The sequence below is a fragment of the Mustelus asterias genome, chromosome 4 (assembly GCF_964213995.1).
Source record: "Mustelus asterias chromosome 4, sMusAst1.hap1.1, whole genome shotgun sequence".
NCBI lineage: Eukaryota > Metazoa > Chordata > Chondrichthyes > Carcharhiniformes > Triakidae > Mustelus > Mustelus asterias.
In genome coordinates, this window is record NC_135804.1 from 96,077,862 (window position 1) to 96,101,900 (window position 24,039).

Consider the following 24,039-nt stretch of genomic DNA (forward strand, 5'->3'; position numbering starts at 1 on the left):
TTAAATCCTGCAATTTTCACCTTAATTTTATTTCCCTAGATTTCTTCTTAGTCAGCCATGTTTTTAAAGCATTGTGTACTGACTCTACCACCCAGCAATTGAAGAAGCTGGCAGTTGGCTTTAAGATTTGGCAAATGCTCAGCTCCAGTCTAATCGCCAGCATTGTTTACTATTTGAGTCTAAAATTGAAGCAGTTAATTGAAGCAGCATTTCGTAATGATGGGATTGACCAAACAGCATCAGAATCACTCCTTCAATCGAGATGTTGACAAAATCACCCAAGAGGTCTTTCACACGAACAATCCACTTTAGTTGATTCCACTCAACAAGTCTGAACAACTAGGGTCGAACTTTCCATTCCGGGGACCAAGTGCTGGGGCAGGCAGTATTGGCAGCGAGTTTCCAGTTGATAGGCAGGCCCCAAAAGATTTTTTTTTTGTTTAGACCCAATTCAATCCAATCAAATTCAAAGTCTCAACAAGTGAAACATTCCAGATCCAAGCTGACAAGACAGGCTCACCACTTCCTGTCTTGGGCTTGATCTATATGGTCCAAGCTGATTGGAGCAGGCATCGCACCTTCTCCAAGGCTTGACAATTTGCATCTCAGCCAAAAAGGCAGAGATGCCGCTTTGAAAAATTGCTTCAAATGAAGCCTCAATGTAACCTCATGACTTCAACCAAGTGCAGGACAGCAAAACTACACTTGATCTTAGCCAAAAGGCTGAGAAGTGATGTCCCACCAGTGTGAGCAAACACTAGCATCACCGAGGAACTAGTGAGTTCTGTTGGAGGAGGCTTGGAATGCTGCACTCACCTCAAAGTCACAAGTGACATGAGGGTGATCAGCTGCACGCTACTTATACATGTTCATGATTTAGATCGGTCGAATTTCTGCTGGCATGGCATGTAATAGGAAAGGAGAATGTGATTCTGGCAAGTTGAATTTTTAATATGTATTCATGACATGCTAATGCATGCAAATTGCATTCCTTACACATATCAATGGGAAAGCCAGTCTGCCATCATCTCGCCATGAAAATGGATAGGGGAAAATTGTGACAGTTTTTCTGCTGGCAAGAATCTGGCTTTTGGCCTCACTGAAATTTTCACGCTGCTTGGCATGAAACTCATCACTGGCACAGGACCGAAAAATTCCATCCTCAATGTCTTACTGGTCAGGAGTACGAGCAATTGAGCCATTCTTCTACTGAAGAACTACCTCAAATTTTGTTAAATATATAGTTTATTTTATGCTTAGACCCAATAACACTCTTCTTTACCACCTTGGAAGATGAATTCCATAGTAAGGATGAAACCTGAAAACTTTAAATTTATTTCTGCTGTAACATACACAGCCACTTTCTCAGTTCATTGGAGAAGACATTTTCAGAGTTTATCATTTAGTTGATTCCATGAAAAATTGCTCCGATTAAATCTGAAGTTTTCCAATTCTGAACATGGTTTGTCTCAGAGTCATAGAGGTTTACAGCACGGAAACAGGCCCTTCATCCCAACTTGTCCATGCCGCCCTAAGCTAATCCCAATTGCCCACATTTGGCCCATATCCCTCTATACCCACCTTACCTGTCTAAATGCTTTTTAAAAGACAAAATTGTACCCCGCCTCTACTACAACCTCTGGCAGCTTGTTCCTGACACACTGAAAAAATTGCCCTTCTGGACACTTTTGTATCTCTCCCCTCTCACCTTAAACCTATGCCCTCGAGTTTTAGACTTCCCCACCTTTGGGAAAAGATATTGACTATCTAGCTGATCTATACCCCTCATTATTTTATAGACCTCTATAAGATCATCCCTCAGCCTTCTACGCTCCAGAGAAAAAAGTCCCAGTCTATCCAGCCTCTCCTTATAACTCAAACCATCAAGCCCCGGTAGCATCCTAGTAAATCTTTTCTGCACTTTTTTTTAGTTTAATCATATCCTTTCTATAATAGGGTGACCAGAACTGTACACAGTATTCCAAGTGTGGCCTTACCAATGTCTTGTACAACTTCAACAAGACATTCCCACTCCTGTATTCAATGTTCTGACCAATAAAACCAAACATGCTGAATGCCTTCTTCACCACTCTGTCCACCCGTGACTCCACTTTCAAGGAGCTATGAACATGTACCCCTAGATCTCTTTGTTCTGTAACTCTCCCCAACGCCCTACCATTAACTGAGTAAGTACTGCCCTGGTTCAATCTACCAAAATGCATCACCTCGCATTTGTCTAAATTAAACTCCATCTGCCATTGGTCAGCCCACTGGCCCAATTGATCAAGATCCCGTTGCAATTGGAGATAACTTTCTTCACTGTCCACTATGCCACCAATCTTAGTGTCATCTGCAAACTTACTAACCATGCCTCCTATATTCTCATCCGAATCATTAATATAAATGACAAATAACAGTGGACCCAGCACTGATCCCTGAGGCACACCGCTGGTCACAGGCCTCCAGTTTGAAAAACAACTCCCTACAACCACCCTCTGGCTTCTGTTAAGAAGCCAATTTTGTAGCCATTTAGATACCTCATCTTGGATCTCGTGAGATTTAACCTTATGCAACAACCTACGATGCGGTAACTTGTCAAAGGCCTTGCTAAAGTCCATGTAGACAACATCAACTGCACTACCCCTCATCTACCTTCTTGGTTACCCCTTCAAAAAACACAATCAAATTTGAGAGACATGATTTTCCACTCAAAGCCGTTGAGAGCGTTCAAGTGGTTATTGGATAAACATATGGATGATATTGGAATAGTGTAGATTAGAGGGGCTTTAGATTGGTACCACTGGTCGGCGCAACATCGAGGGCCGAAGGGCCTGTACTGCGCTGTAATGTTCTATGTTCTATGCTGACTGTTCCTAATCAGTCCTTGCGTCTCTAAATGCCTGTAGATCCTGTCCCTCAAAATACCTTCCAACAACTTACCCACCTCAGATGTGAGCCTGGCCTGTAGTTCCCAGACTTTTCCCTGTAGTCCTTTTTAAACAAAGGCACAACATTTGCCACCCTCCAATCTTCAGGGACCTTACCTGTGACTATCGATGATTCAAATATCTCGGCTAGGGGACCTGCAATTTCCTCCTTAGCCTCCCATAATGTCCTGGGATACACTTCATCAGGTCCCAGGGATTTATCTACCTTGATGCGCTTTAAGACTTCCAGCACCTCTTTCTCTGTAATGTGAACACTCCTCAAGACATCACTATTTATTTCCCCAAGTTCTCTAACATCCATGCTTTTCTCAACAGTAAATACTGATGAGAAATATTCATTTAGGATCTCATCCATCTCTTGTGGATCTGCAGATAGATGACCTTGTTGATCCTCAAGAGGCCCTACTCTCTGCCCTTGTTACTCTTTTGCCCTTCATGTATTTGTAGAAGCTCTTTGGATTCTCCTTTGCCTTATCTGCCAAAACAATCTTGTGTCCCCTTTTTGCCCTCCTGATTTCTCTCTTAACACTACTCCTATACTCTTCAAGGGATTCACTTGATCCCAGCTGCCTATGTCATGTGCTCCTTTTTCTTTGTGACCAGGGCCTCAATATCCCGAGTCATCCAGAGTTCCCTACTTCTGCCAGCCTTGCCTTTCACTCTAAGAGGAATGTGCTTACCCCGAACCCTGGTTAACACACTTTTGAAAACCTCCCACTTAGCAGACGTCCCTTTGCCTTCCCACAGACTCCCCCAATTAACTTTTGAAAGTTCCTGCCTGATACCATCAAAATTGGCCTTGCCCCAATTTAGAATTTTAACTTTTGGGCCAGACCTATCATTCTCCATAGCTATCTTAAAACTAATAGAATTATGGTCACTGGTCCCAAAGTGATCCCTCGCTAACACTTCCGTCACCTGCCCTTCCTTATTTCCCAAGAGGTGGTCAAGTTTTGTCCCCTTTATAGTCGGGCCATCCACATACTGAATGAGAAATTCCTCCTAAACACACAACAAATTTCTCTCCATCCAACCCTCTAATACTATGGCTGTCCCAATCAATGTTGGGAAAGTTAAAATCCCCTATTACCACCCTATTTTTCTTGGAGCTATCTGTAATCTCCTTACATATTTGCTCCTCAATTTCCCGCCGACTATTTGGGGGCCTATAGTACAACCCTATCAAAGTGATTGCCCCCTTCTTATTTCTCAGTTCTACCCATATAGACTCAGTGGCTGAACCCTATTCTGAAAGCGGCACACAATTTCTTGCATCAGACTTCCCTTTGGATTCAAAAGTTCAAAAATCAGAAATTAATTCAGAATGCACTGGTGGTGTACAAATTTGGACATTACATTAATCAAATTGGAATGCTTAACAAAACAACCTTGAATTAAATAGAAGTGTGATCGCAGTTTTACAAAATAATAGCTCTCCTTCATTTTTCTTCACTCAAACAAATTTAACACCAAGCCTGAGATATTCAAGTTTTGGAAGGTAGAAAGAGGGAGGTAAATTGGGGCATTGAAGAAAACCCAAACATTAATTGTTCTACAGACTATATGACCTGCTGAAGAGCCACTAAGTGTATGCGCACACACATGAAACAGTGCTATTGAATATCGGCACTTTTGGTCAAGCTTCAAACAGGTTTCTTGCACTGATGCTCGTCCTACAAAAGCGCAATAGTACTTCAGCATAGAGCCGACACAAGCTTAGGTTGGAATCACCATAAGCCTCCATTTTAATTTGTTTCATTTTGGACTGCACTAATTCAACATTACCTTTGATCTTTGAAATTACTTTCAGAGAATCAATACAGTGGATTTTAAATCTGATTTGACAGTTACGTTTTATGCCTCAAACAGGACAAATCCTTAGATGAAATAAAGGTGGCATTTCGAGACAAAATTAAAATACAGAGGACTGCTGGATTTAGCTCAGCCGGTTCAAATTTAGATTTTATGGCCCTTTACTCAGGGTTTGAAGATGCATATTTAGAAAGGACACACCTATCACAAGCTTAACTAAATATCAAAGTGAATGCACATCATTCTCATGTGCAAAAATACAGAACTGTCACAGTAACTTTCTTGAAAGGACAAAGCCTTACTCAAATATTAGAGAACTATGTAATTTTTATTAAGGTGAATATTAAACTGACTTACTTTCACCCTCCTTTGGCAAAATGACTCACTATACTCCACAGCAGAACAACTCCAAACTTCTCACTTTCACCACAAATGACTTAATTAGTTGTCCTTTGTTTGGGTGCTGGACTAGAATACCAAATTACATTAGGAAGCCATTGACCCCAACAATTTTTCTATTTTGATATAAATATGAGGATGGGATACATCCTTCCAGCAATTATTCTGCTGACAAATTAGGGTTCTTTTATAGTAAAACAAATTGTATTTAAAACACATTTTAAATACAACTAACAAATGATGCAGCTTAACTATTAACAGCTAGAGAATATTTAAACATCAAAGGAAGCACTTTTCTTTTTTAGCTTATCCCTGTTTCAGTTGCAAATAGGCAACATTCCACTTACAGACGTAGACACCACTTTAAATACAGTTAGCAACTATAAATATACATGCTATAAAGTGTGTTAACAATTTTGAAGCTTTCAGAGAGCTTTTGGGCAGAGCTCTCAGAATTGTCTGTACATGTCTCTTCTTTCTGCAGAGCTGCAGCCCAAACTATGGGCCCTATTTTACCATTTTGATTCTAAGTGCTGGACGGACTTGAAATTGGGAGTGTTTCAGATCCGACTTAGACCCGTTCTCAGGCATCCCAAACGCACTCTGCCTGCAAAAATATCAGCGATTCCAAATCGTGCTGCACAAGCCTGTGGGTGGGGCTTAACGTGTCTGAACCCTTGCAGCTCTGATCGGTGCCTCCCACTGTGCATGCACAGAAGAAAAAAGATAGAATGCTGCTCCCTGCCACATCCCTCCTGGCCCCCACAGATATTGCCCAACCCCCACAACATTACTGACCCCCTTATCCCCCCCCCACCCCCCTGCCACCCAGGCCAATCGCAGGCCCCTCCCCCCCCCCCCCCCCCCCCACTGATCATAAGCAGAGTGGTAGCGGACCCCCCTCTCACTGATCTCAGGCAGACTGGCATCGGACCGCCCCCCCACTGATCTCAGGTAGAGTGGCAACGGAACACCTTACCCCCAAAACCAATCTCAAGCAGAGAGCCGTCAGACGCTAGGCACTTACGTCTTCACTAACTGGAGGGCCCAAATCAGACTTTTGTCCAGCATGTCTGTTTCGCGCCAATTCTGGATGGGCGAATGTGGCAGTAAAGGGGGAAGTGCCAGTAAGGTTGGACGTGCAGCCCATTAAGTCAATGTAAATGCATGCAAATTCATTTAAATGGCCGTCGTGCCCGTTTTGGGCACGGTCCCGATCACGGCCATTTTTGGGCCTTGATAAAGGAGGAACCGGCGTGGAGGCTGGCGCGGATCACGCCACTCGCCACATGCCCGACTTTACCAAGTTTTCGCACCCGAAAGCAGACGCAACGCGATGGCAAAATCTGGCCCTATAAGTTTGGTCAAATAGAATCGCTTCTTTAACTCAAAGCTCTTGTTTCTCTTTCTCGATTCTTCTGGAGCATACCTTATTCAAGTCACTCAGCTTTAGTATTCTGAAGACTATTTTTTAGTCATCATTCACTGAGCCTGTTTAGCTGGCTTGTGTTTTCTCCATTCTTACAGCCTTTTTCAACCTTGAGCAGAATTGAGAGACCTTCCCCCACCCCCAGCTCCTTCACAGCCCCCACAAAAAACATCTGCCACACTTAGGAACACAGGGTGCTCCAGCTCCACCTTTTCTCTCTGATTTCTAAAAACTTGTTGCTGGGGCAGGTCGCGTTGGATTTCAACAGGAACTCAATGGCGAAACATTTTTTCAACGACAAATCTGTCAACAACTCCCTTCCAGGCACAGAAATCTTAAATTAAATATACCTACAGCTATATCTTATTCCAGTGTTTTACCCATCCAAATATAAATCCCTTAAATCTATCTTTTTGTTTCTCAACACCTTCCTCCTCATGCACTCTAAAATGAGAGAAACTGGCCCATTTTTAGAAATTCAAGAGAAACAAAAATGCTGCTGCCCCCTCTGCCTTTGTCTCAAACTCTAGCTTTCTTTCTGGTTTCCAGCTAACTGGGCCCTCACTTACTCCTACTACATCTTCCCTTCTCAATCCACTCCTTTCTTCCACGAAGCTCATAAGCTATTCCACCATTTTTCTCCCTTCCAAACATCTGAAACGTAAATTTCATTCCTTCAGTTTCATGTTTTTCAGCATCCTCATTCTCTAACCTTTGATACCTAGCTTTTTAAAATGTCATTCCTACTCCTAATATTACTCTCAAAAAGTTTTACTTTAAATCTTCCAAGCTCTCCAATTATCACCCTATTGTCAATCTTCCTTTTCTTGTCAAAGTTCTGCAGTTGTTCATTGCTTCAAAACCACATTTCCTCCCATTTTTACCCCGGAACATCCACTTTTCACTTCCACCCGAATTAAAGCTCTAGGATCACAATAATCTGTGCCTATCTTTTATTCTCAACTTCAACAGTGCTAAGCATTCCATTTGAGTCAACGTCTCAACTCTGCAGTTGATCTCTGTAACATCACTGTTATAAATAGAGAAAGACATCGTCATTGGTTCTCACCACTAACTCAGTATATCATTGCTCATCATCTTGATTCCTCTCTTTGGTAACTGCTTGAGACTGTTCATAACCTGTCACATCTGACTTGAGAGATGAGCTTTTGGCCACAGTCTGTACCATTACCAAGACTGTCCAATTCCACCCTCATTACATCACTTGACTCTGTCCCTGTCAGCTAATCTATTACTGAATCCTTATCTATGCCTTTGTTATATCCAGACTTAACTATTCCAACACACTCTTGGCCAGCCTCCCAAACATCACCCTCTGTAATTTTAACCACCTTTAAAACTCTACTGCCCATGTTCTTAATCGTACCAAGTCTCGTTCCCATCAACCCCATGCTTGCTGACCTAGACTGGTTCCTGGTCAAGCAACACATTGATTTTAAAATTCACCTTTGTTTTCAAATCCCTCCCATGACCTCGCCCCTCTCTATCTCTGTGATTTCCTTCAGTCCCATACCTCTGAGATATCTGTTCTTATCAAATTCTGCCCTCTTCAGCATTCCCAGTTTTAATTAATTGCTCCACCAATGGTGATCATGCCTCAACTGACTCGACCACAGAACTATCTTCTTCAAGCTTTTCACCTCTTTCTTTCTTTAAGGCACTCCTTAAAACCTATATCTTTTACTAAGCTTTTGTATCATTTGTTGCATGGTGTCAAATTTTGCTTTATAATCCTCATGTAAAGCACTCAGATGTTTTATTATATTTATAAATGAGAATAGAGTCTCTGTCTATATACTCTGTGCTTGTGAACCTAACTCTCCACTCACCTGAAAAAAGGACTGCGCTCCGAAAGCTCGTGATACCAAATAAACCTGTTGGACTTTAACCTAGTGTTGTGAGACTTCTGACTGTGCCCACCCTAGTCCAACACCGGCATCTCCACATCATACATTTATAAAGGCATCATATAAAAACAAGATGTTGTTGTCATCCTCTCCTAGTTCTGCTCATACTTTTTGGAATGCAAACATTGATTTGCAAAGGTTTCTCACCCCTTTCTCCCCACAGTTATTGTTGATGTACCAAAGGGGTGCATTTTTGGCCCACTTCATTTCTGTATTCCTGTGATATTCCTCTAGAATCAAAACCCTGATTGATAATACCAATGAGATTATAGAATCCTTACACTGCAGAAGGTGGCTATTCAGCCCATCGAGTCTGCACTGACCACAATCCCACCCAGGCCCTATTCCCATAACCCCACATGTTTACCCTACTAATCCCCCTGACACTAAGGCACAATTTAGCATGGCCAATCAACCTAATCCACACATCTTTGGAATGTGGGAGAAAACCAGAGCACCCGGAGGAAACCCATGCAGACACAGGGAGAATGTGCAAACTCCACACAGTCACCCGAGGCTGGAATTGAACCTGGGACGCTAGCGCTGTGAGGCAGCAGTGCTAACCACTGTGCCACCCCTGACACTTTCATTGATCCAATACTTGTTATACTTTTGTGAACTGACAATACATCAAGACATGAATAACAAATTTTCTTCAGCTTCACCCTAACGAAACACTAGCCAGCCTCTAGACCTAAACTTCATCAGGCCCCTAACCCTGGCTGACACTTCCGACTCAAGTGAAGAGATGTTGAACGGTGATATACTACTGGACTCAGATTAGTTGCCTCGTGCACATCCGCCTGTTATCAGGTCCGTTTCCCCCCCCCCCCCCCCCCCCATCTCTACAATGGGTGCCTGCCTCGATCACTATATTTAATTTTAAACCTTAATGCTTAATCTGCTAGACACTCAAATTCTTGAATGCTTTTTTAACCAGCCTCTCTCTTTCAACCCTACAGAAAATTTCAATTAATCAAATCTTCCCCAATTTTCCCTTTCTGCTCGTAGCATTCAGTATTTATTTTCCTTTATTCAAAGCAATGGACATCAGCCTGAAAGTGCAGAACTCGACAAAATAGAAGCTCTATCTCTTTAAAATAGTAAAATATGTAATAGTCTGGATTTTGCAGTTAGCAGTGAATGAATGGCATGCTTACACAGTTGCCGACAGACATTTTGTGAACCCACTACAGGGGTCTCGTGCAGGACCTGCTACAGGGGATCTGTGGTGTGAGTGAACAGGCCAAGCAATAGCATCTGTCTTCAACCAGATTAAAGATGCCTTACTTGCCCGAGCGATAGTGTCTAAACTAGAAAGTGTAAGTTAGAATATTTAATACAGAAAGAGAATTAAAGAAATATGGGATTCAGAGAGAGTTGGGGACGAAAAAGACAAAGTAAAATAAAATCATGCACCTTTTTTAAGATCACCAATGAATAAAATAAGAAATTAGATTTGATGCTTGTAAAAGTAAATTTTCAGTGCACGAGAGGTTGTTTGATAGCAATCGAGACTTAGAAAACTTAAAAATTCACTTAGGGCAAAGCCTATCTTTTTCTGGCATCTTCAGTGAGCAATGTCTTTCACATACATGAATGCTGAATTGCTCAATGTGATACTGTTAGAATGAGGCTCCTGGAGAAGATCAAATCAGACAATAGCTTCCTGATGTGTATTTAACCATACATATACAAGTGGTCAAAGTTGCTGTCCAACTTATTCCTAACTAACAGTGAGCACAAACAATCTCACCATTATTCCTATCACAAAATCCTGGCCCTTTTTGTTAGTTATCACTGCATGAGATTAAAAGCAGAAGATTTAATTCAGTATACAAAATTAAGAGTCTATCACAATATATATTTATATAGGAACACATGTCCTTACTCTTGATTCAATACTTATGATATTTGGGAATCAGAGGCAAGTAAATGCAACTGAAACGTTCCATCTTTGAAGGCTGAAACAATCCTTTAACAAGCAAAGTGTGTGCTCAGGCTGTGATCTCAAGGTTGTTGACTCACCATGCCTTTCTTTAGTGGCTTCTGACATCTGTTACCAACCAGGTACGTAAAGACCAACTAGTAACAGGTCACCGAAGAAAGGAAGCCCTCAAAATGGAACCAAAATTAAATAAATATAAGTGGAAGTTTGGAAATATCAATCATCTCTAGGAGCCTTTGTAATCCAATACCCAGAGGCAGATCTGCAGTACACTATGGGTGGAATTTTCCCTGACGTGCACTAAGTGCAGCAGTAGCCATGCAAACTGAACATTTATCCCGCTGGCCACAATGGTGGGTTCTTGCGTGGTATTGTATGCTTCCCACCTCAAATTGTGCAGGCATGGGAAACACGCCGTCTCGCTGGAGAAAGGTCTCAGATTTGCCTGCCATGCTGTTACTTCCTCACTCCAGGTCCACACTACCATATTTAAACCACAGCTGCACGAGCAGTTCTTAACGCTTCCAGACTATGACTGCTACAGTGAAGACATGGCACCAAAAGCCGAGGAGTGCAGCACCCAGATTCAGTGATCACAGAATCCCTATAGTACAGGAGGTGGTCATTCAGCCCATCGAGCCTGCACCAACAACAATCCCTCGACCCTATCCCCATAACCCCACGTATTTACCCTGCTAATCCCCCTGACACTAAGGGGCAAGACCAATCAACCTAACCCACACATCTTTGGAGCATGGGAGGAAACCGGAGCACCCGGAGGAAACCCATGCAGACACGGGGAGAACTTGCGAAGTCCACACAGACAATCACCCGAGGCCGGAATTGAACCTGGGTCCCTGACCCGGTGAGACAGAGCAGTGCTAATCACTCAGCTGCCTGCCGATGTGTCCCTGGAATGCCTCTTGGTGCTGTGGAGGCCCGTTGTGATGCCCATTATCCCTCTTCTGGCTGCAGGAGGTCCATCAATCTCAACACTCTAGCTTGGGAGTCAGTGGCAGCAGTGGTCAATGCCAGTGCTGCACAGAGGAGGTCAGCCATCCAGTGCAGAAAGAGGATAAATGATCTCATCCACGCCAAGGTTGTCAACCATCTAAAATCGCTAGCTCAAGGGATAACACCAATCACTCACATACAGCTGCACATCTCCATCTGGGCTCATCTCCTCTGGAGATTGTCTCCTCACCTTGTCCATGGCTTCACTTTGCACACACACATCACATCCTTTTCATTTAATTTGACATTCACTCCATCTATTTTTTAAATTCAAGTCAAAATTATGCACAAAAAAAACGGGAGAGGTGCCAGAGTCAGGATGGAGTGCTGGACTTGAAGGTCCTCAGTCCCTTCGAAAATCATGCTATAGAGTTGGCTAGAGTAGACGTGGACCATTCCTGGAGCAATGGCAAGGTTGGTGGCAAGCACCCATGCAAGATCCCACACCATATCATCCCTCCGTCAATGCTACTCTGTGTCCACTGTTGTGTGTGTAACGTGGCTTCTTTGCCCTAATGATCTCCATTTTCTCTCCTAGGAACAACTGCCATGGGACCAACACCCTCAGGAAACCTCAAGCCCAAGTTCCAATGACAAGAGCATCTCAGATGACACAGTGACACACGCCTAAGTGGTACCTAGACGTAGAGCAGATTCAGGACCACAATATGATCACAGCACTAATCTGTTCCACAGCAGATGGAGGCAGGGACATCAGAGGTTGACAGAACTTGGAAGACTACTGGAGGCAAAGAATCTGCTGAGTCCAAGTCTGATGATGAGCCTCCAGACTCAATCAGTTGTTGCAGCTACAAAGAGAATCATGCGAATACCACGAATGGAGATCAGCTGCACTCCTCAGATTGCAAGGGATGATCCGCCTTCAGTCAGAGATGATCACAGCATCATGCCAACACTCCCAAGGTCAACACTAGCAGGATGGTGGCCACCATGGAGGCCTTGGTTCAGGACATTGGTCCTGCATTGCTGCGCCAGCTGAACTTCTTCAATGAAGCCATAACTGGCCACCAAAAGTGTCAATGCAAGAGGGGTACAGGGTGGCAGATTTCACTCCAGCTTTCCTTCTCAAGAGTCAGCCAGGGCCCTTCAGACCCATTGGGAGGAGGACCAGCTACTCGGCACGCTTGGTGATTCCTGGAATGTCTGGCCTATCAAAATCCCCTCTTCCTGTGACCCCACCAGCTCGAGAGGCTGAAGTGGGTGTACCTGCCCCATAGTAGGACATTCAAAGCAGGCCAGGTCTGTTCAGGTAATGGTGCTCGAGAGGATGCCCAAAGTAACAGTGCACAGAAGTCAGGATGCTAGCTCCACCTTCACTTGGATGTGAGAAGAGCAAGTCGCAGCGGCAAAGTTAAGATGATTAAAGAAGACGTAGCTGCACAGTATGGACACGGGTGTTAATCACTTGTACCTAATGTTCATGTAAATAAACCCCCAATAATATCTCCTCGTCTATGGCTCCTTGTTATGATGAGCAGTGTTTGTGCCACAGATGTGAAACCTTGGTTCCTGCACAAGATGAAGGCATATGTCTTAATCCAGGGCCTCTTCCCTGTGCAGTGCAAAGTGGGTTGTCTGGTTTCACAGTCACTCGACACAGTAGTGATGCTTGCACCTTAATGTGGCTGGTCACTGCTGCTAGAGAGTGTCACTGGCAGGCATCAGAGTTTCCATGATTTTCTCTTGAGTGCTCTCAACACCTTTGAGGCTGGCCTCCACATCTCTTCAGCATCTGTGTCTGGTGATGGTGTGGTCCTGAAGGGGACATGTGATGAAAGCTATCAAAGGGTTAGATGCTGTTAAAGTATCATCTCTGCATCTCCACAATGCTCTATGACTCTCACCAATTTTTACAGATGCAGCAAAGAAAGCATCCTTTCCAGATGAATCACAGCTTGGTATGGCTCTTGCACTAACCAATACCGCAACAAACTACAAAGGGTTGTGAACGTAGCCTAATCCATCACGCAAACCAGCCCCCCCATCCATTGACTCCATCTGCACTTCCCGCCGCCTCGGAAAAGGAGCCACCATAATCAAGGACTCCACACACACTGGATATACTCTCTTCCACCTTCTTCTGTTGAGAAAAGATACAAAAGTCTGAGGTCACGTACCAACCGACTCAAGAACAACTTCTTCCCTGCTGCCATCAGACTTTTGAATGGACCTACCTTATATTAAGTTGATCTTTCTCTACACTCTAGCTATGACTGGAACACTACATTCTGCACCATTGCCTTTCCTTCTCGATGCACATTATGTTTTGTCTGTATAGCACGCAAGAAACAATACTTTTCACTGTATATCAATACATATGACAATAATAAATCAAATCAGTGCCTACACTGCTATCTTCGCCTCCTCCTCTGCTCCCTGTAGAGAGAGGGAGCGCAAGAGCGTGAGAGCGAGAATTGCAAGGGGATTCTACAACTTGCTCAGTCGTCCAATTGTTCTGCAGCCCCCTAAGACCCATTAATCTGTGCTCAAGGGATGAATGGTTCTGGAACATTTGGTGGCACATTCATGCTTTTGTGCTGCTTGAGCATGCAGACATGCTTCAGAGGTCAGACTCCAAAAACGTCAATGGAGCTGCTGCTGCTGAATGTTCTCAGCTGTGGAAGAATGTTCACTTTTGAGAAGTGCATGGCCACTTCCCTCACACACACCATGATGTCTGGCAATCTGGCTCGCTACAGAACCTGGAAGTTTTTCCACATGAATCCAGATAGCACTAAGTAAATGATGTGACTGATGGGGTATTTTGGTTGAATAAGTTGCAGTAGGATTGTGGTTTTGGTTAGTTAAATTTCCAGGTGGAGTGGCCAAGTCTTAGCTCTGATCATTTGAAACCTGCTGGGATTGTGTCTAGAGCCCATAATAGAAATATCTGCTTTGTGGATTTCTCAGGAGCATACTTTAGAAACTTAAAACTCGGCAATGAATTTTCATGGAGGTTAAACACCCAGCTGAAAAAAAAATTAATTCATCTGATCAAGTCAACAATAGGCTGTGTATGAGAACCTGCATTGAGATTGGACTAAGCAAAACAATGTGTGAGAATCCCATTTACCGCCAAAAAGGTGGGCCACTGTCTGCTTTGAAGCAGCACTAGATGCGATTGTGGTTTTTACTACATCTTCAACGGGTTGCATGTCAAATAGGTCCAAACGACAGACAGAGTCAATGCAACCATCAGAGGCAGAAAATGGGTCTAATAGATAGAAAGAGAGAAAGATTGAGAGGAACCATTTGTAACAACATTGTGATAAAACAGCAAAGGACAATAAAAAGGGAACATCTCCTTCTGGACATCCCTATCAACACCACCAATTTCAACAAGACTTGTGCAAATCATTCTCTTGGGCCTGAAAACTATGGAATTCTTAATCTTCCATCATATATACGCACACTTAATCCAGGATCAAGATGGTTGCCTTGATCTAGAACATTGGATATCTAAAGCACATAGCTGTAATGGAACCAAACTGAGTATACATTTTTCTGGATGTTAAAGAATATCATTTTCAACTTGTATCTTACCAAAACAGAATTTCAACATTGCAAAGTAATCGCCACTTACCATCACATGGAATTCTGATTCTCAAATTTAAAACTTACATTATCCTGAATTACACATATATTTATTACTTTCCATTAGTTAGACATTACCAATGGGTTTCATGGAATTTTGCAACTAAATTTTAATTCAGTTCAAAAATTGAATACTGACAAAGTTTCAAAATATGCTATCCTGAGCACATTTCAAGTACATCTTCAATAGTTTGAGGTGAAGTGAACAATTAAAAAAGCTTCTTCCTCGCCATCATTCATGCTGTTCAATCACTAACTGCCTCCAATTGTCCACAGAGCAATTTACTAAAGTTCACACCAGGTGAGACATTCAAGTTCAGCTAAAATTCATCAGTCATCATATTAAATGTGGTAATTTAACAGCTGTATGTAGAAGAGTTCAATCTTTTGAAGTACTGCAGTGGGGTCCATGCTGGTCTATGGTTCTTCAAAGGTATTTCAGATACTTATACTTCAATCTGTTTATAGTGTATGCACTTTAGTTGACATTCACCCAGTTTAAATGCAGAAACAGTTCAAGAATATGACAAGACACTTACCCCTAACCAGAAGATCTACACTCCAAATGAGAGCAAGGATGAGAAAAGAGAGAATTTAACACTAGAAGATCAAATTTAGAGGGAAGTGGAGAAAGCAAAACTCTTCAGGATCCAGAATGGATGAATTAGATACTCATGGTTTTGTTAATTTTCCAACTTCCTTTTTGATCTTGCATTTTTTCTGATTTTTGTTGCAATAACCAATAATATGGTCCGAATACATTGTGATAATAAGCAATCTTGGGTCTGGGAAAACTGCCCATCAGTTTGAAAGAAAGAGGGTTGGTGAGGTAATTTGGAGGGAAGGAGGAAACATATTCTATATACCATTTTCAAGAACCACTTGCATAACTTGCATTTATATATTACCACAAGGGGAGGGGATGGCAAAAAAACCCCCAACATTTTAAGAGCTGTGGTTAGATGTAGGGAGGAAATAGTTTCTACTATTTCCCTGTTAAAGCATTCCTGTAAATAATAGTTTGACTCCAAACAGAAAACTAATCAATCAACAGCATAGAGACAAAAGGGAAAGGGACGTAGGGAAGTTGTTTCCATTAACAGGGGAGACTAGGACGCGGGGGCACAGCCTTAGAATAAAAGGGAGTCACTTTAGAACAGAGATGAGGAGAAATTTCTTCAGCCAGAGAGTGGTGGGTCTGTGGAATTCATTGCCACAGAGGGCTGTGGAGGCCGAGACGTTGAGCGTCTTCAAGACAGAAATTGATAAATTCTTGATTTCTCGAGGAATTAAGGGCTATGGGGAGAGAGCGGGTAAATGGAGTTGAAATCAACCATGATTGAATGGTGGAGTGGACTCGATGGGCCGAATGGCCTTACTTCCGCTCCTATGTCTTATGGTCTTATGAAAGCTGCATTAGAAGTAAATATTGTCCTCTCTTGGGGATTGATTCTGCTCATTATGTTCTTCATGTATACACATATTCTAATAGCACAATGCAATTTGGCTAAAAGAATGCTCAGAATCGAAGCTAGATGTTAGGCTGCTAACTAAAATAAAATTCAGGTTGGGCCAAATTAGAAAACGTTAAAGCACTTAATAAAAGTCAGTTCAAACTTGGGAGTTGGTTATAAGCAACCTTAAACTTTTAATTGTGTAATTGAAGTAACATTTGGTACCAAAAATGTAGTCTGGCAATATAAACCTCCAGGAATAGATTCAGAGAGCACAATGTTTTGCACTGACAATTTAAATGAAACTAAAGATTAAAAAATGTAAAGATATTTATTTTTGCAGGTCGTATTTATACATCATGGATAAAAACTAGGCATCAATGTAGATCAAACTATTTTGTGTGTCAGAAGTCTGAAAAAATGCAATGCAAAATGCAATTAAGCCATCACCAAAGCACCATTAAATAAAACACACTAAACAGTGTTTCAACACATCTCAAAGTTGAAGCAGAATGTGGGGGAAGGGTGTTTGACAGCAAGGTCCTTACTCTCAGGCAAATCCCTCAATCAAGCAGAGTGCCTTTGAACAAGGTAGCCATCCACTATCCCAGAAACCCATAAACCTTTCCTCAGTATTATAGCTAGAATCGTTATGAATGGACTGTGCACATTGAAGATCATGTGGTGACTTTGATACCGGTAGTACATATCAATGTGCAAAGCTCAAGAGTTCAATGGATTTGGTTCTATAACATAATACATATACTGAATTCCATAAGACTCCAATTCACTCCCAAGTAGTTGGCATTAGAGGTAGTTTGGTTCCAAGTACATAACCATACATCCATCTCCTTCTTACTTCATTTTACCTCCAACCCCAGACCTAAAATGATGCAGATCACGTTTGTCGTTTAATGAGTTGAATAGCAGGAATCAGTGGTTCTTAGTGCTCAATAAAAATATGCATGCTTATCCAAAAACCCCAAATTCCTTGCTTGGACCCTTCATGTATTTGCATATTTAGTGAATGTTCAATCATACACAGTATTAAACATGAATATTTGGAGTGCGTAACAAAACTGAAAAATTCATGACAAGTTATGATGCTGTCTGGGAAGTAGATATTTGGGTTTTGTTTCATAAAATAATGTATTTCAAATAGTTAATAGATCTACAGTCTAATGCATTCCCTTTACAAATCCACGCCATTTATACAAGGTAGTCCTTTAATATGCACTATACGCAGCTCTGATTTCTAAAGATAAAAGTTTTATCAGTGAGAATTCAAGATGTCAGGTGCTGGGATTGCTTTTTTGACTGCATAGGCATAAAACATTTTCTTTGAACTTAAACTTGCCAGTTTCTCTCACATTTAAAGAAATTCATACGGTTGACTGTCATTTTATCGTAGTAAAAAATCTTGATAGAGTGAGGCTGCATTGATAGCAGCTGGAAATAGAGCATTTTTGAAGCATGCAATTGAACATGTTGATCTTGTGGAAGTAGAGAGATCCACAAAAGTTACAAGGAAAAGGAAATGTGATTCTTCCACTTGAACTTGGGATTTACATTTACTGGTTCTAATGAGATTGGGTTACTTCAAAAAATGTATTGCTTGTCCTGGAGTTCTTGCTCAGGATAGTATGAAACCCAGTGAACTTTTAAAGTTTTGGCAAGAATCTGGGAGAAAGAATGCCATATTGTTGTGGTTGGTTGAATCGTTACTTCACCATTTCCTCCACTAGCGTTTTCTGGTTTTACTGGACTATTTGGCTGATATAAAAATTAACCTTTTTCCTGTAGGGTAAGCACTAATGTTAGGCAAGATCTTCCTGCTGTTTATGCCACCGGGATCTTCTGGTCTCCCTGATAGCACACCCTGTCGCGAGGAATGGATTTAGTGGGAAATCCCATTGATAGCGGTGGGACCAGAAGATCGGGGCTACTTCACACCACCAAGAAACCCACTGATAGCAATTTGTAAACTATATTTTGCGACCAATTCTAGGTCTCAACTCAAAAAAAGAGTGCTTTGAGTTTTTCCAAAGAATGATGAAATAGTTGTCACTTTGTCTTATTGTACTAGCAAGAAGTGGGATTAATCTTCTTCTTAAATGGGATATGGGTGTCGCAGCTAGGTCAGCATTTGTGGCCCACCCCAATTGCCCTCGTGAAAGTGGTGGTGAGCCGCCTTCTCAAACTGCTACAGCCCAACTGGTGGATGAATAACTTGCTGTTATAGTTCCAAGTCAGGATGGCGTATGGCTTGGCGGGATATTTGAAGATGGTGCTGTTACCATGCATCTGCTGCCCTTGTCCTTCTAGGGGTAGGGATCACAGGTTTGGAAGATGCCGTTGAAGAAGCCTGTCATGCAATTGATGTAAATGTAATGGCACACACTGCTGCTACTGCGCAATGGTGGTGGAGGGAGGGGATGCTGAAAGTAGTGGATGAAATGCCAATCAGGCAGGCTGTTTCGTTCTGAATGGTGTCAAGTTTCTTGTGTTGTTGGAGCTGAACTCATCCACGCAAGTAGAGAGAATTCTATCATACTAAATTGTGCCTTTTAGATGTGGACAGGCTTTGGGGTGTCAGGAGGCAAGTTCCCACTGCAGTATTCCCAGCTTCTGACCTGCTCTTGTAGCCACAGTATTTAGGTGGTCCAGTTCAGTTTCTGGACACTGATAACCTCTTCAGAGTGTTAATAGTGAGGGATTCAGCGATGGTAATGTCATTGAATGTCAAGGTTAGATTCTCTCTTGTTGGAGATGGTCATTGCCACTTATCAACCCAAGTCAAAACATGTCCCAGTCTTGATGCATATGAACATGCGTTACTTAATTACTTGAGGTCTCACAAATGGTGAACATTGTAGTCATCCGCGAATGTCCCCACTTCTGACCTTATGAAAGAGGGAAGATCATTGATGAAACAGCTGAGGATGGTTGGGTCTAAAGCTCTACCCCAAGGACTTCTTGCAGCAATGTACCGGGGCTGAGATGACTGGCCTCCATCCAAAGGAGAGTTTCCTACCCAACTTCCATTGACTCAGTTTGGTTACGGCTCCTTGATGCAACTCTCAGTCAAATGAGACCTTGATGTCAAGGGCAGTCACTCTCACCTCATCTCGAGTTCAGCTCTTTTGTCCATGTTTGGACCAACACTATAATGAGGTCAGGAGCTGAGAGGCCCTGGTGGAAGCCCCAGAGCATCAGTGAGCAGGTTATTGCTGTGTACATGCTACTTGATAGCACTGTCGATGACACCTTCCATCACTTTCCACAAATAGTGAATTAACAGATATTCTCGGTAGGGTGTGTCATCAAAATGTTCTTTTTATATGGATACTCATGCTATGCTATTTACACTGTATTCTATCTTATGTATATGTTACGTTAATAAGAAAGTAGAATTCTCTTATTCCATGTAAAAATATAAGCAATGGCGTAAAACTGTTCACCAGTAGCATGAGAGGGACTTGTACTTAATCGGGAGCCAGTGTTAATTTATTTCAAAACTGGTTTTTGCTTTTCCCTGCATTACAATGGTGCATACAATTCATTTGCTGTGATGTGCTTTGGGACACCTTAATATTTTTGAAAGGAGCTGTATAAATGCAAGTTTGTTCTTTAATTTTAAAATAATTTCATACCACTTAAAGACACCAGGATAAACAAACTTTTATGTTCAGTATTATGATGTAAATGAAAGGAAATGTGTCAATCACTATTCGGCATATAACACACCTGCTCTAACCTGGGTGAATGTATTATACACTGCCCACAGATTAAGCAAAAATATTGTATAATCTTGCATATTATCCCTATGGAGGCAAATGTATTATATAATACCTGCATTTTAGACCAATAAATCCCAGAATGGGAGGGAAGCCACCAGATTAGCTTCCATGTGTATTTATCTACATTAACATCAATCTGCCATTCTTTAGCCCTTCTTTTCAACAGAGTCAGGTTTCTCTGAATGCTATGAAACATGATTTCCTTCAAGGGGAAGACATTAGTAAAGTACTCCTTAGCAAATGAACCTTGAGACAATCCCAAGCTGATTAGCACCTTTCATATGCCCACTTTAAACAACTGTCATTTAATATTTTTAGTTTTTTTTACCTCCATTAGTGATTTCTCCAACTACTTTGGATGCTAGGAGATGAAGCTGTTAGGGACATTGATATCATTAAATCTGGACTAAAGTGAGCCTGTTCCACCGCTATTCAATGAGATTATGGCTGATTTGCATTAACTCTGTTGGTTCCTCTTGGTTCAATATTCATTAAAGTTCTATTATGAAGTTTTCAATCGACCTTAACTCAACAGCTTTTGGGAGGGGAAAAAAGAGAGCTCTAGATTTCCATTACCGTTGTGATGGAAATTACCGTTGTGAAGTGCTTCCTGACATTACCATTGAATTACCCAACTTTAATTTTAAGGTTATGTTCACTGTTCTAGATTCCCCTATCTGAGGAAATAGTTTCTCTCTATTTACTCGATCAAATTCTTTAATCATTTTGAACACTTAAATTAGATCCACATAGTGGTTAGCACTGCTGCCTCACAGGCCAGGGTCTGGGTTCGATTCCTGGCTTGGGTCACTGTCTGTGCAGAGTCGGCATGTTCTCCGCGTGGGTTTCCTCCGGGTGCTCTGGTTTCCTTCCACAGTCCAAAAGATATGCTGGTTAGGTGCATTGACCATGCTAAATTCTCCCTCAGTGTACCTGAACAGGTGCTGGAGTGTGATGACTAGGGGATTTTCACAGTAACGTCATTATAGTGTTAATACAAGCCGACTTGTGACACTAATAAATAAATTTAAACTCAATTTTCTTTATTCAAGAAATACATAACAGTTTATAAAAAAACTCCTCATAATTTAACTCCTACAGTTTTGGTATTTCCCTAGTGAGGTGGTCTGGTGGCACAGTGATAGTATCCTTATCTCTGAGCTCAAGCCTCATTTCAGGACTTAATGATCATTGAAGATCAACCTGTCAGGGAAGGTCCGTTCATAATGTGGCTAAACAGGTTGACTATCAGCCTATAAATCTTTCCAACACACCTCATGGCAAGTGGTAAAACAGGAGCCACACTGCAGAAGGCATTGGCAAACAACTGCAATACTTTACCAAGTATAGCCATGGACCTGGAAGTCCATGATCTCAAACACCTTCTTGGGGCATGTTACCCGAAGGAGGAGGATTTTTCTGGTGACTCTACTCTAGATGCCCTGCAAAACCAATAAATATTTCTTTGCTGAGATGTGGTGTCCAAAGCTGAACAGAGTACTCCAGGAGCTTTCTAAACAGAGCTCTATACAACTGCACCATAGCATGTATCCATTTGGATTCCAGTTTCCTTGAGAAAAAGACTGATATATAACAATAATTGCTTTAATTATTTTTGAACTCAAGTGATTCCTAGAAATAAACCACAGTCTCCATGCTCCTCAACAGTTCTTAGCTTCTTTCAATTTAGAAATTACTTTGATCCATCTTTCTCGAGTCCAGAGTGGATGACCTCAGACAGAACTCCAATCCCATCAATTTAATCCATCAACATCTCTTCTCAATTTAAAGTAGTCAGAAAACTTGGATACATGGTTCTGTTACTTCATCCAAGTCATTGATAAATACAGTGAAAGTTGAAGGCCCAGTACATATCCTTAGGGGACACCAGTAGTAACATGCTGCCAAATTAGAGTATATATCCCTTATTCCTACCCTGCCCATGTCAACATATTGCTTCTAATTCCACATACTATCATTTTTTTGCCAACAGTCTCTTCCATGCAATAAAAGGAGTTTTGGAAAATAATTTGTCCATCAGATGTCCTACAAATCCATCACAGGCAGAAATAAAGCTCCATTGCAAAAAAAATTAGAAACAAAGTTAACATCCTCTCCCAATCCGGTGTACTGTAAACCCAGCAAATGTTTTCACCCGAAGTGAAATAATTGGATGCGGAACCATGCTGATCACACTTCACCCACAAACAGGTCACGTTCACCTCAACATGAAGCAAAATGATACAACAATAATTGTTATAGTATACAGGAGCAACTTACCTCCCCATGCATTAGCTACTGAGGTTGATATTGCTGGGGTGCTCTGTACAGTAGGTACAAAAGCTGACTCCATGTTGAAGATATCGTTGGAGAGGTTAGGTGCACTGGACAAGAAACCAAAAAAGTTCCAAGTTAATTTCGCAAAGATGTCTAACCTTTTGCCATGGACATTTACAATGTGCAGGTTTTGGCATTTCTAGGTTGATACTAGGATGCTAGAAAGTGGAGCTCAAGTGGAGATCTAATTTCCAAGATTGGTCTGCTAATATTTTTTTGTACATCTGCATAACGTACTGGATCCGCTAGGATCACCTTTTGCACCACCTTCAATGGTCAGTCTCATGTTCCAGAAAAACATAGGTCCCAGGTGCCAGAATCTTATAGCATCTTGCATCTTGTTGATGCATACGGTCATCAACAAGAACAGCTCTAGTGATATTTAAGTGCTTTTGGTTAAAACAAAAGTGCAGCAGGAGCCAATTAACAAGGGAAATCTGACCCTTTGATTCTTGAAAGTAAAAAATGCCAGTTTTAACAAAGTCTTGAAGATGCCGAAGACAGGGAGTTGATGTCACTTATACAAACTAATTCTTGACAAATTGTTCTGCTATTTTCTTTATCTTGAAATATTAAATATCCAAAATAATTGACAAAAAATTAAAGTAAGTAACTTGGATAAATTAAGTCAAGTGAAAGCATATTGGGGGTCATTAACAGGCATATCAGATGTAAATCATCAACTTAACTTCAGCAACTATTTACTATGATGACAAAGGACAAGATTCCAAATAATCCTGGGAGAGAATATTGCATGAAGGAGAAAGCTATCCATGAAACTTTGCACTGGCATCCCATGTAGACTTTTTAGATTTTTCAAGAATGTGAAGGCACATCAACAACAGCTTCTGTGTTCCTTTTTTAAAATTAATCCAAGGGGTATGGACTTTGCTAGTTAGGCTGGCATTCATTGCTCATCCCCAATTGCCCTCAAGGTGGTGGTGAGCTGCCTTCTTAAACCATTGCAGTCCATATGGTGTAGGTACACACAGAGTGCTGCTAGGGAGGGGAATTCCCGGATTTTGATCAGCAACAGTGAAGGAATGGCAATATATTTCCACGTATAGAGTGGACGTGGAGAGGATGTTTCCACAGTAGGAAAAACTAGAACTAGAGGGCACAATCTCAGGCTAAAGGGACGATCCTTCAAAACAGAGATGAGGAGGAATTTCTTCAGGCAAAGAGTGGTGACTCTGTGGAACTTTTTGCCGCAGAAGGCTCTGGAGGCCAGGTCATTGAGTGTCTTTAAGACAGAGTTCTTGATTAATAAGGGGGTCAGGGGTTATGGGGAAAAGGGAGGAGAATGAGGATAAGAAAAATATTAGCCATGATTGAATGGCAGAGCAGACTTGATG

The 24,039-nt window shown here is 41.7% G+C and overlaps 1 protein-coding gene and 1 non-coding gene across 10 annotated transcripts in view; both read right to left on the reverse strand.

Annotated features, from left to right (window-relative positions):
* The window catches only part of LOC144492865 (phosphatidylinositol-binding clathrin assembly protein), a 148,644-nt gene that overhangs the window by 32,797 nt on the left and 91,808 nt on the right, over positions 1-24,039 (reverse strand). For 5 of the 9 annotated variants that reach the window (XM_078211400.1, XM_078211404.1, XM_078211399.1 and 2 more), the window contains 2 exons: positions 22,628-22,731; positions 14,573-14,713 (listed from right to left, as the gene is read on the reverse strand). In XM_078211400.1, the coding sequence (XP_078067526.1) occupies positions 14,573-14,713; positions 22,628-22,731 (245 nt within the window). The remainder of the gene's footprint in view (positions 1-14,572; positions 14,714-22,627; positions 22,732-24,039) is intronic. The other 4 variants (XM_078211405.1, XM_078211408.1, XM_078211406.1 and 1 more) reach the window with 1 other exon arrangement.
* On the reverse strand, positions 540-735 carry LOC144493224 (U2 spliceosomal RNA). The gene has a single exon (XR_013497694.1). It is a non-coding gene; the product is annotated as a U2 spliceosomal RNA (small nuclear RNA).